The sequence below is a fragment of the Oryzias melastigma genome, linkage group LG13, assembly GCF_002922805.2.
Source record: "Oryzias melastigma strain HK-1 linkage group LG13, ASM292280v2, whole genome shotgun sequence".
Taxonomy (NCBI): Eukaryota; Metazoa; Chordata; class Actinopteri; order Beloniformes; family Adrianichthyidae; genus Oryzias; species Oryzias melastigma.
This window is the reverse complement of record NC_050524.1, coordinates 21,686,189-21,707,361: the sequence shown is the minus strand read 5'-3', so window position 1 is coordinate 21,707,361 and position 21,173 is coordinate 21,686,189. Positions and strand designations below refer to the sequence as shown.

The window sequence follows — 21,173 nt, the reverse complement described above, 5'->3', positions numbered from 1 at the left end:
GCATGCATGGGGGGAGAACACGCAAACTCCACACAGAAAGGTCCCCATTGATGATTCTGTTTCAGGTCCCCTATAGCCAGGACTCGAACTGGGGCATTCTTATTGTGAGGCTAGGGCGCTAACCACTGTGTAACCATGTGTATTAATAATATAATGGACTTTTCTAATAACTAAATATCTGCACGTATTTTTATATTTGATTTGCAAATGTTATAATGCCTTAAATAATGTTGTGTCTATTTAAATAATCATTACTTCATCTTTGTCCTGTGATTCATTGATACTTAAGGATTCTTAATGAACTGAATCTGTGTTGGTAAAGTATAAATATGTGATTAGAAGTTGAAAAATGTATAGTTTTTGGTGAAGAAAATGGAAAATTTAAATTAAATAAGGCAGAGCAGGAGTGGGATTATAGAAGTTTGCTTCCTCCCACTCCTTTTCAAGCAATCTATTGAACTTATTGTGACTATCTTAATACAGTTACATTGTGTCATTTTCTATACACTAAATAACAAATGTGCTTATTTACAAGTAAGAGTAGTAATTGAAATAATTACTCGAAAACATTAGTATTGTCCAATCATTTTCATGGCTAATTATTCTATGTTTGAAATGTCTTTGTATGGATATAAACCTCTGTTCTGTTGTTATTCATGAATTATTCTTACTTTGATTGCTTGAAATAAAACATTTCCAATCCAACCTAAGTGGGGACAACTGCCCCACCAGTAAAAATCTTTGCTCTCCCACTCTACCCTCCAATCCCCCGTTATTTGTCTGGGTTGGGGAGCGGAGGCATCCGCGAATATGCCAAATTGGAGAACCTCGAATCCCCACAGCCGAATGATGTCTGTTAGCGGTCCATACTCATCAAAAACACTTCTGATCATGCTTTGTAAAGCTTTTATTAAATAACATTGGAGTATAGCTCAACATAAAGAGTTTCTGCAAAAATGTGAAACCGCGAATAAATAAGCGCGAATGAGCGGGGGACAATTGTACAGACAAACATTAAAGAAATCATCAATACAAGCATTTTTGAACTTTGAAAAATGCACCTCAACTAAAATACCTACTGTTTTATTTGATAATAATAATAATAATAATAGTAAAACTTGTTTAAATATGTAGACTTGATCCTTTCTTTTGTAATGACCATCCGATATTGGCCACCCTACCAAAGACTTCTGCCCCACTCCATATAAAATGTTCCTGCTCCTTTCTCAAAAATGTCCTAAAAAGACAATTGGGCTTATAAATGACATAAAGCCAATAAAAAAAAACTTGCCCATGAATATGTCCAAATATATAATCTAATTTAAATTGTTAAAATCAATTGTTCTAAATTAGGAGCCACGAGTTTATTTCAGTGGAGTCCCTAGTGGTCTTGTTTGGAAGTGCAGCATTGGTTCTTTGCATCAGCTGATGGAGCAGAGGTGGCGGGCTTGGAGCAAATGAGCCCTTTTTTCATGTGGGATCTCAGATGGTAAATTAGAGTCTTTGTCTTTCACCACCTGTTCACACAGACATGAAGAAAAGGCTCAGCACAGAATCCATGTGTGCAATCTGCACACATACAAGTAAATGAGAGGAAATGTTGCCGTGATAGCACAAGGTCCAATCATGGTGATTCCCCCTTATAGTGATTCAGCTGCAGTGCATTGTGGTGTTTGAACGGGGATGTTTCCTATTCTGTACTCCTCATCTTTTCAAGCCCTGAAAAGAATCACTTCTCTGGTGAAAGTATTACTAATAAACAGAAATGACATTCTTTTCCCCTTATGTATATTTGATTTTTCTCACCTCATCTTTTTAAACCGTCTTCAGCTCGGATCTGTGTTGGTAAATTCCCATCTACGCTTCACCTGGTGAGAGGAAAGAAAAAAAAAACTGAAAGTTTCTGTTGTCGCCTAATAAATATAAAACAAAACCTAACGCTTTTTCTCAGGAGAATCCATCACGGTACACGGCAGGTTCATTAACTCAGCCGAATAGATCAATGCCTCAAGGACAAACGCTATCAATTCATATTTGTGTGTGTGTGTGAGAAACAAAGAGGATTAAGTGGTGTGTTGGGCTTTAAACAGCAGCACAATCCAGAGTTTATCCGAAAGGTGACAATTTATGCCGAGTCAGGCGTCATTACACCTGGCAGATTCCTCCCTCTTCTTTCTTCAGCACATTCCCCCTACAACCAGACCCTCCCTAAAAATAACTCACTTTCACACCAGACTGGCTGTCTGGCGTCTGAGTCGTCATCCTAGTTTTTGATTGCGCATAAAAAGGCTTTTAAATAATTAAGTCAGAATGAATACTTTTTTTTAAATCTAATATCATTTTTTCATCTTTTAGATATCAGTTTATGTGTTTTCTTTTATTAGTGTTGCATTTTCCATCAGCAACATTCTCCCTTTAGTCAGTGCGGTATTTCTTAGGTCGAACATGACACTGTTTTCTGAGAAGCAAACAGCGTTTAAGGACTTCTGGGAATCATGGAGGCAGATATTTGATGAGAGTTTTGTTGAAATCAAACAAATCAATGGGAAGCAGAGGTGATACCTCTGCACAGGTAAACACCAGTCCAAGCCGCAGTGTTTTCCTCCTGCTTGATGTGTGGGTTTGAAACTTAAGTGTTTGTGCAATTTATTTAAATGCTAATGTTCACATTTAATTATATATCCACTCAGCAATAAAACAAGCAGCTAATTTTTGTCAATTCATTTATTTAGAGCTTGTATAGCTCATAAGGTAACAACAAACAAATACAATTACACTGCATACAGTATGATTGTGTACATGTATGTGCACAAACACTTATAGATAAGCATGCATATATATGTATTTATGTACATAATGTGTGCATATACGTAGGTACTAGGGATGCTACAATTCTTAATCAAACCCAAACCCTATGTGGACACCATTACACGGAATTGTGGGTAAAAAGGAATCGTTGCAACCCGACTGCTACTGCGTCACAGGCATAGTGCACAGATAGGGCGGTCTGATTGGAACATTGCTGGTCCGGGTCCCGCCTTGCCTCAGTGTGTGAATGTGTGCATGGGTGAATGGGACTGAGACTGTAAAGCACTTTGGACCTTCAAGGAAGGTAAAAAAAATACTAATATACACCATTTACCATTTAACATACGTATATAAGTACAAATATACATGCATATCTTAATTATAAATTTAAATGTAACAATTTTCATATATTCAGATACACATTCACATAATTTTTTCCTTTTTTTTATTTTTTTACTATTATGTTTTTTATGAACAACTTTTTGAAAAGAGAGAGTGAGGGAAAAAGAGACGTATTTATTCCTACCCCTTATAGAGTCATAAACTAATATAATATTTTGAAGTTGGTGGCTTATTCATATATCATATCAAGTTCTTCATGCCTGAATTTATTTCCAGTTATATATATAAAACATTTTTCAGTGTTTTTATTTTTTTTTAATGTTCAAGGTGATGCTAAATTAAGTGGTGTCCTGGTATTAAATGATGGTTGTAAATTAGGCGTGAAGGGATTTATCTATTTTATATCACTGCTATTTTTTAGTGTCCAATATTCATTCATAAAAATCCCAACAGAAATAAAAAATAAATAAGAAATGTTAAAATATAGAAAAAAATAAATAATTTCTTGAGTTTTTAGATTTTAACACTAAAACTAGAAATGAAGCACATTGGTCTTTTTACTGACATGTGGGTTTGATGATTCAAGGCCAGATAAGGGATCCAACATCTGACTGACGTCTGCAAAGGAAATATTTATACATTAAACAACCTTCACAAACTCATCATCAATTGATGGCTTACTGTCCTCGCTGGGAGATTTGTGGAGACTAAATTGGCCGATATATCTTTTTGACTCTGTTCAACCTTGCATTTCTGTGATTTTTTTTAGCTCTTTCTATGGTCATTATGAGTTCACTTTGGCTTGAAGATAAAAAGAAAACGTCACATTATCTCCCCCCACAGGTCCATTAGTGTAAAACTCTGTAATATATTGAATGAAATATTCAGTTTTGTCCTAAGTGGAAGCGTTTCTTCCAAAAATTCTGTGTTGTGTATTATCTGAGGATAACTTTTAATGTTTTACTGATTTGTTGTCATCATTTGAGAGGTGACCATGAGATATCTGAGTTTATGGTTAATAGTAACAGTAAGTTACTGGTACCAGTGCAAAGACCTTTGGACTGAATCTGAATGTTCTTTTCCTGTGACACATAGCAAAGTCTTTTTTTTTTTTTGACTGGACTGATCCACTTCACATTTCTACAATGGATTTTTAGGAGTACCATAAAAGAAAGACAATAAAACAAAAACAAATATATGAGAATAAAGTCCTAAAATGATGAGAAAAAAGTCAAATTTTCAAGGAAATATGTCATAAAAATATTAGTGGTACAATGATGAAAAAATGTTCAACAAATTACAAGAAGATTTAGATAGATTTATTTTTAAGCAGAATCAGAATAAAGAAATACGTTAATTTCACAACAAAAAAAATGACCAAATAAAGATATGCAGACGTCAAATTCAAAACAGCATTTTCATCACAATCATTTTGACAGACAAAAATGAGTGTCAACATAATAGAAAGTAAACTAGGACCTGCCATTTTCATAAATAACTATCTAAGAAAAAAACATCCAATTATTTAAAAAAAAGAAATGCAACAGTTTAAGGGGTGGAAAAAACATTTTTTTTCCTTCGTCCCACCCCCTTTTGGAGCTGGAAAAATAGTGTTCAGGTAAACAAAAAAAAGAAAAAAAAAGTTCATTATCGACTTATAAGTGTTGAAATGTATGTGTGGGTATAAACACTCAGAATATAGTGCGTAAATGTGAATTTTGTATGGTTGTATTTAAGTGTATATATGTGGTCAAGTTAGCAATAAAAAAGGGAGTTATATAGTTTTGAAAAGAAATCAACAATTTAGGAGAAACAAGTTGTGCAACTGAGAAAACATTTTCAAATACGAAAACAAAGTCAGGCAATTTTTAAAAAAAAAGTACAAGAATGAAGTTGAACAGTTATAAGAAAAAATCAACAATTTACAACAAAAAAGTAGTAAATTTATGCTGCAAATTGTAATTCCAAAAGGAAAAAGTCATGTTTTTTTAAAAGTCAAAAATTAGAAATCAGCTTGTAAAATCTTTTAACAAAGACAATTGGACATTATCTGTTTAACCCTTGAAAACCAGAGATATTGCTGGTGAGACCTGAATGACACACGCTCTGACATACCATAACTCTTTGATTGTTTATAGAATCAACATGAACCACGTAATCACATCACTGCTGTAAAGTGTTCCATATCAGCGTAAAGTTGCTTTTTTACTCCAGAGTCAGCTGGAATTTTAATAATTCCATAAATAGTTGCATCCATAGAGAGATTATCTCTAGCTTCAGTTAAAGAGTTAACTATGTTGCAAACAATTCTGAAAAATCGCAAAGCAGCAGTGAGACAAATCTGGCAGAATCTGCTTAGCTTCTTTTGTAAACGTACACATTTATTTTTGAAAAAGTGTGACATTTTCCTTGCACTACAGCTTTTTTCATCATACATTTAAAATTTTTGTCTTTTAAAATGTTTCTTTTTTTATTTTACAATTGTTTTTACAATTTTATTCTAATATAATAAACCCTTTTCTTTTACATTTACATCATTTTAAAGAAGTTCCCTCGTTTCTTTCCCACTAAACAGTAAACATGTGATGCTGATCTTACTTTGCATCATGATGTCTTCATTTTTATGGACTTTAACAGAAAGTGTTCTGCACTTTCCTGCTTTTCTCGTCCCGGAAAAAGGATTTAAAGGAATTTCTTGTGATTGGTAGAAAGCAAACAGGTAAACGACTTAGAGAGAAAGCTGTAGAGAGCTCAATCACTGGATTGCAATCTGTTTCATCTAGCTTCTGTTCGTTAGAGCTAAATTGGTTTGAGACCTGAAAGACAATTAATCTGTCACTTTTATAGGCATGAACAGAGCAGTGTTGAAAATGCTTAGTGAAACAGTAATTAGCATTGCACATGCTTTACTCAGGAACTGACTTTTAACTGCCTTCGATTGCTGTCATTCTTTCTTTTTTCATTCTCATCTCCCCTCCTCTGGTTTTTTCTTATATATTCTATCAATCAACACTCTGATCTTTTTATCCCTTTTTCCCCAATCTTATCTCATTCATCTTCACCTTGTACTTCTCACTTTCTCCTCTCCAGGTCCCTGTCTGGACGTATTGTTGGAGGTGTGTGGTGGTTCTTCACTCTTATCATCATCTCCTCTTACACAGCCAACCTGGCTGCTTTCCTCACTGTGGAGAGGATGGTCTCACCTATAGAGAGTGCAGAGGACTTGGCCAAACAGACGGAGATAGCCTATGGGACGCTGGACTCAGGCTCTACCAAGGAGTTCTTCAGGGTATGGGTCATGTGACACTAATCACTGTTCTTAAAGGTAATCTGTTTGTAATCCAAAAAGCTGATGTGAAGCAGAACATTTTAATTTCTGTCCAAATCACATAGAGTAATTTACAAAAAAGGTGCATCAGAAATACACCATAGAGTGTGAATTGGTTTAAAAAGTTTAAACCTCAGTCCCAAGTGCCCTTACAGATGGATATGGACTGTCTGCGAGTGAAAAACTGTCCACCCTGTACGGGGCACACAGACGGCCCACACAAATTATCAAGGTCATAGACCGCTCTTTGACAAATACAGCGAAAAAAAAATGCAGTGGGCGACTAGTCATAGTTAACACACATACAACACGTAAGTAAAGGGGAAGTAGGCTCTTGTGTGTCGTATGTACACCCTGAGCATTTAGCATTCACACGTGTTCAGCACTAGGAACTACAGTTCGGCATAAACAGCATCACTCAGTGTGTGTAACTTCTTTTATCCTTACGAATATTTCAAGATAAACTTATGACACACACCACAATGGTACGTTCCATTTTCATGATGTCCCCTGAGGTGGCAGCACAAGTATCAAGGGAACTGCAAGACACACCTCCTCCTCTCTTCGACCCTCCACATGCCTGGACAACCTAAAAACCCGCAGCACCCGTAGGATCAACCCAGTTAATGTGAACAAACCCTTTTAAACTGTTTGGTCTGCTCCACTTCACTTGACAGGGGTAAAAACTCAACTGATCTGTGCTACAGACTTAACAACAAATCCTTGTTTGTCTGTAGATAAGAGTCCAGTTCGCTTTAAAAATGAACCCTGGTGCCGTTCACCAATATAAAACAGAATCAAACTAAAGGGTGTGAGAAATGTATGACTACAATAAATAAATAAAATGTGTAGGTGGAAAATCTGTACAAATCATGAAGGGGTTGGAAATGGTCCCATTAGTAAATGTGATCCAGTGAAGAGATTAAGATCTTTTTCATGGGATGAGAGTCAGGGACTAAACAGTGTTCAAATGAATGTAAGATATTCAGTCCAGATGAGCAGATTTTAGCTTTTTGGATAATCATGAACAAGATATCTCCACTTTTGTTTTGACAACACATTCTCCCTCCCATATTGATGTCTGGTTAAGGACCCCTCATTTTGGGTGTCCCCAACTCGTTGTTTTCTGACGTACTGGCTGTTCTTAAAATCAAAGGTCCCCAACCCTTGGTATGTGGTACCGAATGCGGTATCGCACGTGGACTGGTCCTCAGAACACGGCCGGTACCTCGTCTGGTGCCAGGTTAGAGTAACAGTACTTGGTTAGGGTACCTAGACCAGGTCCCGGTTAGTGGCCCGGAGGTTGGGGACCTGAGATTTAATGGGAACAGTCAGCACGTCAAAAAACGACGAGTTGAAGACACCCGGAGAATTAAAAAATGACACGGAGGAGTCCTTAACCAAACATCAATATATGACGAGTTGGGAGTGAGAATGTGTTGGTTTGAAACGATTAATTTGCTCATCTTCTGAACATCCAAATTTCAAACCAAATTTGAAGTTTTCAGAAATCCCCCATGTCCTGAGGGTGAACGTGTCGTTGTCGTAGCCTGACCTGGCACACCGTGATCCCACACTTTCTATACTCTTAAAATAAAAGTCATCAAGTTCTCCAAAAAAATCCAACCAAATCACTTTAAAGTTCAGTTCCATTTATCCCAGTTAAACCAACAATCCAAGCACTCCTCTGCATACATGATCAGGGGAGACGGAGTTGAGGTTTTGCAGACATTTTTTGGGGATAAGCTATTTAAAATTGCAGAATTAAAAGAAAACTTGAAGTTTATTTACTTTTTGAATTTTTCTAGCATTTTGAGCTTCAATTCCAATAATTCTAAAATTACCATAAAATGCGCATATTTTTATGTCTTTGCTCCATTGTAAAAACAATGAAAGTGTGTTTGTGTGCACAATCACTTATATTTTATGGAGATGTGAGCTCAAGTGCTTTTGTGTAGGGGACATGTGGAGGCAGAGGAGGATGAGGAGCCTTGTGGCAGACAGTTTGTGCTCCTATGAGTGGGCCTGGCATCATCAACATAATGAGCAGGCAGAAATCTGTGGAGGGTGAAAAAGCAATTTAAGCTCCCACAGCTGAGGGGGATTCACCACCACCATTAATTATCTTTGCATGTGCATGTGCGCCGTTGTTTGAGCATTTCTGTACGTTTAGTGTATAGCGGCGCGGATTGCCGGGCTTATAATGGATCACTTGAATGACATTTCTCTCTTGGAGCATGGAGATTGTCCGAGTACATTTGAAAAAAGTTGTGGAAGCCTGAAGGTGACTCGCAGCATCCATTTCATCCTTCGCAGCCACACTCATTGTTTAAGAATGTGGAAAAAGTCACATCGCATTGTCGCACATCCATCCTCCCTTCAAGGCTGCAGCCTGTTTTTGTATGTGCAAAGAAATGGCAGCATTACTGTCTCCCGGTCTCAGTCTCTGAGTGGGATGAATGATGGATAGACGGGCGGATGGATGAAAGGGCTGGGGGGAATTATGAGACTCCATGGTAGGCTTTGGAAGAATGAAAAATAAAGTGAACGAATGGAGACACAGGGAGGATGGAATGTGGAGAGGTGGGGCAGATAATGGTTGTCTAGGGTGCAAGTGGCATTATTATGGGATAGGTGTCCGTCGCGCACCATCAACCGCCCAAGACACACACAAACACACACATACACAATATCCCCTAGGTCCCAGTTTCAGCTTCTGATGCCTCGGCTTGTCGTTTGCAGAGTGACAGAATAATACTGGAGCACCAGGAGACAAAAAAAAAGAGATACTTGTGGAGGATTACAGTTCAACTCTTTTGCTTGTTATTTTCACTCATGAGCACACAAACACACAGAAACAAAAGCCAAAACCCAGATCACAAAAGCGCCAGACGGGGACACAGAACGGCAGGCTTACGTGCACGCACGAGGCATATGCACAGTCTAATGCTGCGTGTTGTATCATGCCAGACAGATGTCCTTTGAGGAGCTACCCAGAATTCATAACTGCCTGGCCGATTAGCATGCTACTCTTCCGCTCATAAACTCATTTAAAATAAGACGAATGCTTTACTTGTAAAGGAGGGCATAGTGTTTTATCCTAAATGTGGCTCTAAATGCCATTATATGCCAGAGGATCAGAATGAAAGATGGCGCTCGCGGCTTTCCTCCAGTCATTCTCTGGACAATGAGAATCTGCTGCAGTACTTTGCTTTAGATCATAAGGAACTGTGGCGAATAAACAAAACGCTGTAAAATGTAGTTAGCATGCCCTGATGGGTTTTGCTCAAGTCTGGTGTCAGTGCTCTTGAATTTTCACTGAACTCTTATTTTGAAATGACACTCAAACATTGCTTATGTGATTGACCAAATGTGACTGTTTGATGTTTTTGAGCTGAAGTGCAAATCACATCAACAAATTACTAGTTTAAAGATCAAAACGACAATTTAAAGCAAAACTAATGTTTGAAAAACAGGATTACATTTTAGAAAATAAAATAAAGTTCCAGAAACCAAAACATAAAAAAAACCTATTTTGATTTCTGTCAATATCATTTGCTTTCCGAAATTATTATTATTATTATTTTTTAAACTTTTATCGCGTATAGGGTTGAAGCTACCTAAACGCTGATCTGGAGTTAAAGCTCCAATGTAAAAGTTTTACAAATCTGAACACGTTTGTTAAAGTCCTTTAATATCCTCTTTAGTCGGGCCTTTTCTTAGAAACTCGGGGTAACGCTAGACCCAGTTTTATCTCTTGACTCTCATGTCGGGTCACTTGTATGTTCTTGTTTTTATCATTTAAAAAGCATTCCCAAACTGAGTCCAATTGTATCATGTTCTGAGATGGAGATGCTCATTCATGCTTTTATTTCTTCTTGTATTATTACAACTCCATCTTCACGTTTAGTAAAAAATCTTTAGATCGGCTTCAAGTTGTCCAGAATGCTGCTGCAAGGCTTTTAACCAAAACCTCCAAGTACTCACATGTCACCCCACTGCACTGACTCCCCATCCGTTTCAAAGTGCAGTTTAAAATCCTGGTTTTAGCAAATAGAGCTTTTAATAACCAATCACCGGTCTATATAAAGGACCTCATGCAGCCTACGATCATGTGACCAGGACATGCTGGTTGTTAAAAGAACTCGGTTAAAAACTAAAAGTGACAGAGACAATCCAGCAGTGGCTCCATCTCTCTGGAACTCCTGTCCTCTCGGCCTCAGATCTGTTGACTCAGTGTTTTCTTTTAAAAAGCAGCTAAAAATACGTCTTTCTAAAATTGCTTTCTCTTAATTCTGTTTTCTATCTTTATATCCTGTTTTACTTTGTGTTTTACTGTGAAGGACTTTGTGGTTTTTATCTTGAAAGGTGCTGTATAAATAAAAATTATTAATATTATTATTATATTTATAAAATGTTTACCCTCTTTTGACACAATCTAAGCTAATCCTGAACACAAAAAAGTTGTAATAACAGTGGCTTCACCTCTGAAATCTTGTGGAGTTTCCACTTCCAGCTAATGATTTTCAGCCGCCATCTTGTCTGCCACCAGGTCCTCTTGTTCTGACATCACCCTGTGACCATGTGACATTTTCCATCAAGCTTCTTCCAACTGTAGGTGGCAGACTTACACTAGGAAACAGTGGAAAAAGAAGAAGCCCCTCCCTGCTTGTCCAGTGTGAACACTATGGGCTCAATGTGTGTTCAGAATGCACATTTAGCACGTTTATCAATGTGCATCACATGTCTGGTGTCTGTAGCTTTAGGCTTTAGATGCAGTTGTTAGACAAGGACATGAAAAAGAAAACTTTTGTCACTAATGTACATTTAACTTTTATCTTTGAATAACCATTTCTTTAACTTCTATTTTTCTCAAATGACTCCCCCTCAGAGGTCAAAGATAGCCGTTTATGAGAAGATGTGGTCGTACATGAAGTCTGCCGAGCCGACCGTGTTTACCAAAACCACAGCGGAGGGAGTGGCAAGAGTCCGCAAGTCCAAGGGGAAGTACGCCTTCCTGCTGGAGTCCACCATGAACGAATACACGGAGCAGCGCAAGCCGTGCGACACCATGAAAGTCGGAGGGAACCTTGACTCCAAAGGATATGGCATTGCCACGCCAAAAGGCTCACAGTTAAGGTGGGTGGAATAGTGTGACAATAGGAAACAGTGACCGAGCTGATGCTGTTCTATTGCTGCAATATTCCACTTACCCTGCTGTGCCTTTTATATGTGACCCCGAAATGAACCTGCCACTGCTGCCGAGTGAGGATTTCAAAACGAAATTAAAAGTAAAAGCGCATATAAACTGATGATTTTGTGCAGTCAAACTGGATTTTACATTTGGTTCATCAAATATTATGGAACACTAGGCAGCAATGGCACAAAAATAAGCTGACATGAATGTCCAAATTGTGTTTCATCGTGCTGTCTTGCCATTTTCCTGCTCTGACTTTTAATTTTGTGTGCAATTCCCGCTGCTATCCTGTGCCATACATTCCTTTTTCCCTTGTTCTTTGGTGAATCTTGATAATTTCACCCTCCTTTCACTCTCTCACCCTCATCACACCCCCTCCTTGCCTGAATGCCCCTCTGCTCTGTCAGTCACTCTCTTGCTCCACAGGGGCACCTAGCAGGTAACTCTGTCCATTTGTCTGCTGCCTCATCCTGTTGTCCCTTGAACATTTTGATTATAGAACCCCCATATATTGATGCGATGTTGCCCACGAGGAGGGGTAGAACCTCAGACTGCTGCCAAGTCCTCCAGAGCCCCCAGAGGAAGGGGGAGGTCGTGGACAATTGGGAAAGTAAAGTGAGGAAACACTGAGGGGCCTGGCGAAAGGGGGGACAAAACAATATTTGATCAAATGGCAAATTCTTGAAACTCATGGAACATTTTATATACAGTTTATAAAGTTTTAAGAGTGGCATTTAGCAAACAATGCATAAAAGTTGACCACGAATGAAGGAGCAAGTGACTATAAATCTTGAATTTTTGATTTCAGACGCTTGTTCTTCTCCTTTTTCTAACTTGAGCGTACAGTCACAGTGATTGAAGGTTTCACGAGCAGCCATGGAGATTTATGCTCACATGGCTGTGATAGCAGCACAAGGACGTCATAAAGTGGGAAAATAATTGACCAAGGTCAGTAGCGTTTGACCACCTGCTCCCTCCCTTTTCTCTCTCAGCAATTAGCTTTGTGAAAGGCAAAACCCTAGCAGCACATTGGCCTCGCTTCCTGCTCCATGACCCCCTCCCTCCCCCGTGTGTGGTGCGAAATCCTTCAAATCTCCAGTCCCCTTCAAATCGATCGACTCTTTAAGAGTTTACTACAGAAAAAAGTCCTTTTTTTTTTTCTTTTTTTTTTTTTTTTAAGCAACGTTGTTGCTCAGCGTGTCCACATCTGGCCCCTTTCATTCAGCAGAAAAGCGTTCTTGTGATGCATTCAAGTGGCTGTGAGTGTGCATGTCAGGTGAGCTGCCTCTCCTCATGATGCACTAATTGCAGAGTTAATGATGTTGATAAGAAGCAAACATACTCTTAGCACTAAAATGATGACACTTGTATGTGATTCCCTCTGATCTACTGCTGCCTTTGATGTGACTGTTGATAAGAACCTGTTGTGAATATGTCAAAATATGTCTGCACTGTTTTCATTCAAAACTCCTACGTTAGTGCGATATTTGTGATTGCCCCGTACAACACTGTCTCTTTAAAACTATCAATTGTTAAAGGTAGAAACCTTCATATTTCACAAATCCTAGAAAGAGAAGAATGGATGAGCATGCCTGTAGGCAGCAGCTGCAGTGACCTTTATGTAGAAGATTAGTCTCGTTTGATTGCTGGATCTCACGTTAAAAAAGAACATCAGGATGAATAAACAGTGTTAAAATAAGAACACGCAGTAAATACTCTTTAGGGTAATTTGCCAGAATTTAAGTTGTTTTGTTGGAAGAACGAGACTAAGGGTTTAGGTCTCAATCATATACACCTGTATGGATCCAGTGGGTTTTGGGGATGTCTCAGCCCGTGGAGGGTGGTAGAGAATAGCAGCCACATTTAAAGGGTAACCAAACAGGGAAGTTGGAGGCTGACTCCACCCACAGCGAAATTTAAAAACGGGTGGGGCTGGTGAACAGGACTGTTATCATAACTGGAGCTGCAGATCATGACGTGGGAAATAGTTTGACCAATCACAACATTTTCAAAGATAATACCTTGATTCAACCTGTAGGGGGCAACACACAAACAGTTTTTGACTGTGTTTTCAAGAATTAAACAAGTTTAATTTGTCAAGATTTGGTAATAACCAACAGACAGCACTTTTAAAGCCTAATTTATAGAAGTCAACAGCCAAATAAAGTTAATTTAGGGTTCGGTTACCCTTTAAAGGTTTTTCTTGCAGTTCCCAGAACAAAAGAAAAAAAAAGAAAACGGAACATGTAATTGTTGTATGTAGTGAGTGAAGTATTTCCAAGGCTAATGGAAGTTGCACACATCTACACACATTAACGCCACCCTTGGCAACAAGCATTCAAGTGACCTCCTCAAATGAAGTCAACATAAATGTGCATAAATGAGTTTTTTGGGCTTCCACCTTCAAAACTGCAAATTTATGGGGCCGTTTTTTGCTGTAGATACAAACCAAGTGATTATTGAATGCAAGTTGCAGGTTAAATCACTATAAACTTTTACCAATCAGAGACTCGGAAATGATATTGACACTTGGATAGCGTCCCTTTTTATTCACGTAATTGCCAACCAATTGTAAATTGATCATGAAGGAGAAATTGGAATTCTTTCCCTATCCCTGCAAACGGAGAGTTAAGGAAACCTAGTGTCTTCAAATTCGGACGTTACTCCTGCTCGATGATGTTATCAGTAGTTGTCAGCTATATTAGCTATGGAGCAGCTAGCGCTTTGAAATAGAAAGAAACATCAGTTTTATAACTTTAAAAAGCTCATGCTGAAATGACAAGTCATTACTTACCAGAGGTGTAACGGATCATGGATATATGTTTTAATAAATATGTTTTGAAGCTTTTCCAAAAACGAATTTTAGGCTTTTATCTTGTTGTTTTTTTACTTTTTACTGGTCCAAAAAATGATCCGAACCGTGACCCTAAAACCACGACACGATCCGAACTGTGAGTTTTGGGATCTGTTACACCCCTATGCTATACGTGCATACAAAAACGTGCATCACATGTTCAGTGTGAAGGTAGCATATGATTTAAGGGTAATGCTGTTGTGCCCCGTGTAGGTTTGTCCATTTGTTTTGCCCACTGTCAGCCCTTATCTACCTGCAAGGACAGTTGGGGCTTTAGTCAGACTTTACAGTGAGGCAGGAATGTTGGGTATTTAGCCAAGCGTCCCTGGATTTTGTTCGGAGGTCAGAGAACACTAGTAGTAGNNNAAAAAAAAAAAAAAAAAAAAACGCACTGACTGTAGGAGGTAAGAAAAGCAGCATGACAGGACAAGAGCGCCATCAGCAGGACACTGGTAACATATTTACCACGGGGAGATTTCTGTGAAACTGCTATTAGACTGAAAGTCACAAAAATAAACAGAAAAATCTAAACAAAAATAAAGTTTAGATAATCTTTTACTGTGATTTGAAACTCAGGATCACTGAAAAGTTCATAATAAAACAGCAAGTGAATGTGGAAAAGAAGTGATAACAGAGACAGTGTTGTCGGGTTCTGCTCACCTCTTCACCTTCAGTCATCTCCTCCCCTTTATCCTCCTCCTTCCCTCATCCCGCTGGCTGTGGTTCCCATCTCGTCTGTTTGTCCCTCCATCCTCTGCTCTGACCAAACTATCTTATCTGTCCCTCCTTTTTTTTTGTTTGTTTTTTTGTTTGTTTTTTTACCCAAAGAAACGCGGTCAACCTGGCCGTGCTAAAACTCAACGAGCAGGGCCTGTTGGACAAATTGAAAAACAAGTGGTGGTATGACAAAGGAGAATGTGGCAGCGGGGGAGGGGATTCCAAGGTTAGCCCTCTCTGTCTGCCCCCCCCAGCATAAAGTGACGGGGGCCGCTCACAATCGGAGCCGTTTGCGACGGGCCCCGTCCTGGGAGTTTGTAACGCATCCATCTGCCCTGGAGTAGACCAGCGTTTCCTATAATGATCACATTCAGATCTTCTGCTCTTTCAGAATAAAAGACTTTAAGAATCCATTTTTAAACATTTTAATAAACATTTTTAAATGTTTTGGCATTATCTGCTCATGCCTATCCAGACACTAGAGTGACATAAATGTAATCAAGACAGATTTGACATAAAGATCAATGAATTACTGTGAAGACAGGAATGTTTGCTCTCTGGTGGCAGCTCTGGGAAGAGGATGGAGAAAAATGACAAACTAGTGTAGAGAAAAAGATTAAACACAACAAATAAGACTTTTATCATGAAAATTAGACTGGTGAATTTCCTTTTCCCTCATTTATTCTTAAGGATTCTTTAAAGATGCACTCTGATCATCTATTTTTAAAGAGTTTCCAATGACTTTTAATTATGATTATGTCGTTTTTGCCCAAAAAAAAAACCAAAAAAAAACTGTCATTTTCTAGGACATGGCTTCTGTAGAGTGGCAGCAATTCATTGGAAATTTGCTCTGAATTGTGGCCGGTGTAGGTACCACATCTACTCGGGGTGTCAGAACGGCTCGGGGGCCTGCGACAACTGATGACGTCTCGATGTTTGATTGGCTGTGATGACGTCTCAATGTTTGATTGGCTGTGATGACGTCTCGATGTTTGATTGGCTGTGATGACGTCTCAATGTTTGATTGGCTCTAATGACGTCTCGATGTTTGATTGGCTGTGATGACGTCTCAATGTTTGATTGGCTGTGATGACGTCTCGATGTTTGATTGGCTGTGATGACGTCTCAATGTTTGATTGGCTCTACACCGATTTGAATTTAACTAAATTTTCAAGGTTTTTTGTTTATTTTAATAAGACTTGAATAATTAAACAATGAACAAACCAAGAGAAGTGTGCTCTTTTTTTGTAAATCGATTTTATTTATTATTTTAAACATGTTTAGAAAGGAAATATAACTGCAATCATACCTTTTAAATCAGTGACAAGGTTCTGTAAGTCAGTGTGAAGTTTAAATTAGAATGATATTAAAATTTGGTATAACAAATGACACCAGACATACCTTCAAATTCGAATTACTATAATTATGAGGGAAAAGAACTAGGTTACACAATGAAACGTATAATGAAAACAAATGAATAGAACCCGAGCAGAAAGGACTCGTATAGTGCGGACATGTAGCAATGTCATTTTGGCTGGACATATTCCGTGTGGCCAAAATGCATTTCCATCACCTTTTCATCAGCAAAAATGAATACAATTTGTTGAACCCGAGCAACCCGTGAAAACGCGAACCCGAGCATGAAGCGCCCGAGCACATCTCAACAGCTAAGTAGTTTGTCTCAGTGGGGTTTCCGTAGTGTGACGTCATCACTAGTCGCAGGCCCCCGAGCCGTTCTGACACCCCGAGTAGATGTGGTACCTACACCGGGACTGTTGGAACAGGATAAGCCCGCCCCTCTTTTTGCCTATGAGTGGATGTATCAGAATAGAGCAGAGCAAGGAGCTTATGACCTGCCCAGCATATTTTCTACGCAACAAATATGACCTTTTTCAAACTGCATCTTTTTTGTCTGCTCCTGATTCACAACAATACTTAAATGCAACTTTAATCCTATTTTTTTCAAAATAAATGTCCTCTATCATCCGAAAAATGCTACAAGAGCATGTTAAAAACACTATTTTCATTGGAGTCTTTTTAAACAGTTAAAAAAGAGCAAATCTTCTGTAATTTGATATTTTCAGTTTTTAAATATTTTAAATAAATTGCATATCTCCAAATCCTTTTCCAGCCATACTCTCAGATTCTCAGGTAGATCAAATATTTTAGCTGCTATAATGAGGCCTTTATGAATTATAGAATAAAGATGTGTTTTGTCTTTACGCACAATGCCGCAGTCGCTTGACTGTATCAGACATTTTTTGAAGTTTTAGTCGAACTGAAAGCGAGATCTTTTGTGTTTGAAGTTCCCAAATCAAAAGAAGATGCACAAACTGGTGAGAACGCTGCAACGTGGTTTTCTCTGTGGCGCCCCCATTCCATACATGAACCTGAAGAAGATGAAGTGGGTGAAGAATAGATGGATGGATGACATTTGGGAACCTTTCCGGGGTAAACATATGTGCCAAAACTTCCTATGGAGGAGATGTTGAGACATTTCACTTGTGAAAGCTTTGACCTTTTGAAGGCACAGAATGATTTACTGAAGTCCGTGAAGATCTGTAAAGTTTTTCAACAGCTCTTTTGTGTAGCATTGTTTTTTATTTTACTGATAGGGCCAGTCGTTATTAAAGGTAAAAAAAATGTCCTGCATTTTAAGTTAATGCAAATGTAAGTCCTTTAGCAGAAATTGTATTGTCAAGATTTAGTTTAATGGCTGCACGATGGTGTAGTGGTTAGCACTCATGTCTCAGTACCCTCCATGCTTAACAGGTTAACTGGTGTCTCTAAATTGTCCCTAGGTGAGCATGTCTGAGTGTGCAACAAACAGGTGTACCACTTCCCCCAACATGGGCTAGGATAGGCTCCAGCAACCCCATGACTGGATTGATGGAAGATTTGTTTCATGGGACACAAACTCCTGCAAAGAACATTAAATTTAAATGGAATTTTTAAAGAAAGGATCAAAGTATAAAACTTTTTTTTTTGTTTCAAAGTTAAGCAACCACATGCTAATTGTCAATATTCAGGCACAAATTGGCCTTAAATCAAAACCATGCTTTTACTAGTAAACAATCATAACAAATGCAAGAAAATAGTAAATCTATTTTTTTTTAAAGTGATTTTAAAACAAGTTTTTTGTCTTTGAGATCCGATTAAGAAAGTTTCTCCCTCTTCCAGCCGAAGCACTGAGCTAGCCTGATGCTAATAATCCTGTTTTAACAGTATTCCCCTGTTGTTGACGTGCCACGGGTCAGGGCAGCATGGTTGTGTTACCTTACGTGACAAAGGTGGGTCCCACTCATATGTCTGTAGCTCGCTTTAGCTCCACGCTCCCCCCGGCCCCTCCTCACCGAGCATACACACATGTACTCAGTGGGATCCATGCTAGGTCACCTGATGCAAGCCAACGTTACTATGTGACTGAGCTGTTCAATGCAAATGTGAAGTATTATAATAACATAAAATAACATGACCTATGATGTTATTTATGTTATTTTTACACGCAAAGAACCCCGGTAAACCTTGCAGTTTTGAAACTGAGTGAAGCAGGCGTCTTAGACAAACTGAAAAACAAATGGTGGTATGACAAGGGAGAGTGTGGACCCAAGGACTCTGGAAGTAAGGTCAGTCTCACGCTGCAGCAGCCTGCAAAATGCTAGTCTGATCGTTTTATCCTGAACATTCTCCAGATTTCTGCATTAGACATTTTTGAAAACAGTCCTGTAGCATGCTTCACATAAGCTCCAGATATAAGAAACATTTGATCATATCCTGCAGATATTTTATGATAGTCGCTTCATTTTCTGCTTTGTTTAGAACAACAGGAATATGCTGCAATCCAATTTTTATTGCACCTTTATTGCACCTTTAACATCTAATGGTCAAATTTACCATATTTTTTACAGGTTATTCTTTTAAAAAATCCACCATTAAGAACATTTTTGTGGCAATCAGAAGCTCCTGCTTTCAGAATTATGCTACTTTTACTCTTTTATGAATTAATTAAATCTATTAACAACAATTTCTTGTAATTTTTGTAGAAATTAAATTATTATAAATGAAGCTTTTACTCTGTAAATGTAATTTTAAATGCTGTTAAATAATTATGTCCAGCTTGTAAACAGGATGTTAAAAAAGTTATTTTCTTTATATTAATATTTTAAACTTCCATATCTATGAGAATTAACTGTATATGAGAACTGGACTGAGTGACCCCGCCCCCCAACTTTCCAAACAGGAACTACCCGCTGGCTCCAAGAAGCCAAAATCTCATAGACTTCTATAAAGAAATACATTTATATAAATAATAATAATATTTGTCTGACTAACCATTCTTGCTCTGAAAGCTTTTTTTAACATGTTCTCACTAATCCTTGTTTTTTATTACATAATATTTGTAAATCAGGTTATAAACCAAACAATTAGATGTGCCAATAAAAGTAGGTGGAGCCTGCAGGTCCCCATGTCGAATGTTCAAAATATTTGAGAAATTTTGTACAGCTTGCTTTGAAGTGGTAGGGGTGTGGACTTTCAACAAGCTTGCTCCTGATTGGTGAGAAATGGTTACCATAGAAAAGATAACTCAGACCAGCTTAAACCAATCACTGCTTACTGAAAATGTCTGGCTGCAACACGGTGGCATCTATTTTATGAAAAAATGTCGACTGAATTGACTTTATTCAGTTAGATCTGTAAGTAAACCATTTTCTATGGGTGATGTCACACCCGCTCTGTCCAGTTCTCAGATACAGTCAATGATGAGGAGCCAAGGATCACAAACGAAAAGAAAAACAATGAAAATTTTTACAAAATAAGACAAAATTTGGAGCTTTTGCAATTGAAGCTCATTAGGAAAATTATTCCATATAACTCGCTTTGAACTGTATTTAAACATCAGTCTCACACTAATTGTACAAATGGGAATCTATCACAGAAATGTAATATGTATGTTTTGTAGCTGTTGTGCCAGTAGTTCAAGCTGTAGTTAATACTATTTTCTCTTTGTGAATGTGCTGTGTAATTGTAGTACTAACATGTAGCTGTAGTCTCATTTAGACGTATAGTAGCTTTAAAATACATATAGTTTAACATGTTTGAAACTGACTGCTTATTCATTTTCTGTCTAACCTATTTTGCTTTATTGCTGTCTGCTTTTTCTCATTCTGGCTTCACATTACTCTTTATGTTCTCTTTTCCCCTTCCTTACCACTCCATTTCCTGTCCCCTTTTTGTTGCTTCCTGTTTGTGGTCAATCACCTGTTTCCATCCCTCCCGCTCCCTCCGCCCTCCCTCCACCCCCTGATTTCAGGACAAGTCATCCCAGGCTCTGAGCCTGTCCAACGTGGCCGGGGTCTTCTACATCCTTGTTGGAGGCCTGGGCCTGGCAATGCTGGTGGCCCTGGTTGAGTTCTGCTACAAGTCACGGGCCGAAGCCAAGCGCATGAAGGTGGACCTTAGCCCCCCCCACTGCCCCAGCCCCTCCCCCAGCACCCAGAATCTAGCCACTTATAGGGAGGGGTACAACGTGTACGGCTCCGAGGGGGTCAAGATATAGGGGTAGGATTTAGAGGCTCCCATATAGGTGGGGTATGGTGGTGTTGATCATGGTGGTGGTGCTGTGGAGTTTGTATTGTTTAGGCTGTCCCAGCAGCCCCATGTTCTTTATGTGCCAATACGGATGTGGTCAAGCATTGTGGAACCAATTTAATGTTTCATCTGATCTATTTTCCGTTCTGGCTGCTCCGTCTCATAACCGAATCACTATTTTCTCAGGCCTGTGGCTCACAATTCAGTTTGTGTTTTGCTGTTTGAGGTTAGACTTGTTTTGATCACACATTTTGGTTCCATTGTCTTTGGCTGCAGTGGTGATGATGATGAAGATGACAGCGGTGGTGATGCTCTTGGCTTATGACTTTAATAGGCAC

General features: G+C 38.6%; 1 protein-coding gene across 8 annotated transcripts in view; it reads left to right on the top strand.

Moving 5' to 3' along the window:
• The window catches only part of gria4a (glutamate receptor, ionotropic, AMPA 4a), a 150,237-nt gene that overhangs the window by 119,849 nt on the left and 9,215 nt on the right, over window positions 1-21,173 (top strand). The window contains exons 14-18 of one of the 8 annotated variants that reach the window (XR_002919762.2): window positions 6,241-6,439; window positions 11,370-11,617; window positions 15,358-15,472; window positions 18,758-18,872; window positions 20,558-20,694. Coding sequence is in view for 7 of the 8 variants with exons in the window: in XM_024276790.2 (XP_024132558.1) it covers window positions 6,241-6,439; window positions 11,370-11,617; window positions 18,758-18,872; window positions 20,558-20,803 (808 nt within the window). In the remaining variant the exon portion in view is untranslated. Of the gene's footprint in view, window positions 1-6,240; window positions 6,440-11,369; window positions 11,618-15,357; window positions 15,473-18,757; window positions 19,471-20,557; window positions 20,806-21,173 lie in introns of those variants that run through there. The other 7 variants (XM_036215073.1, XM_024276788.2, XM_024276787.2 and 4 more) reach the window with 7 other exon arrangements.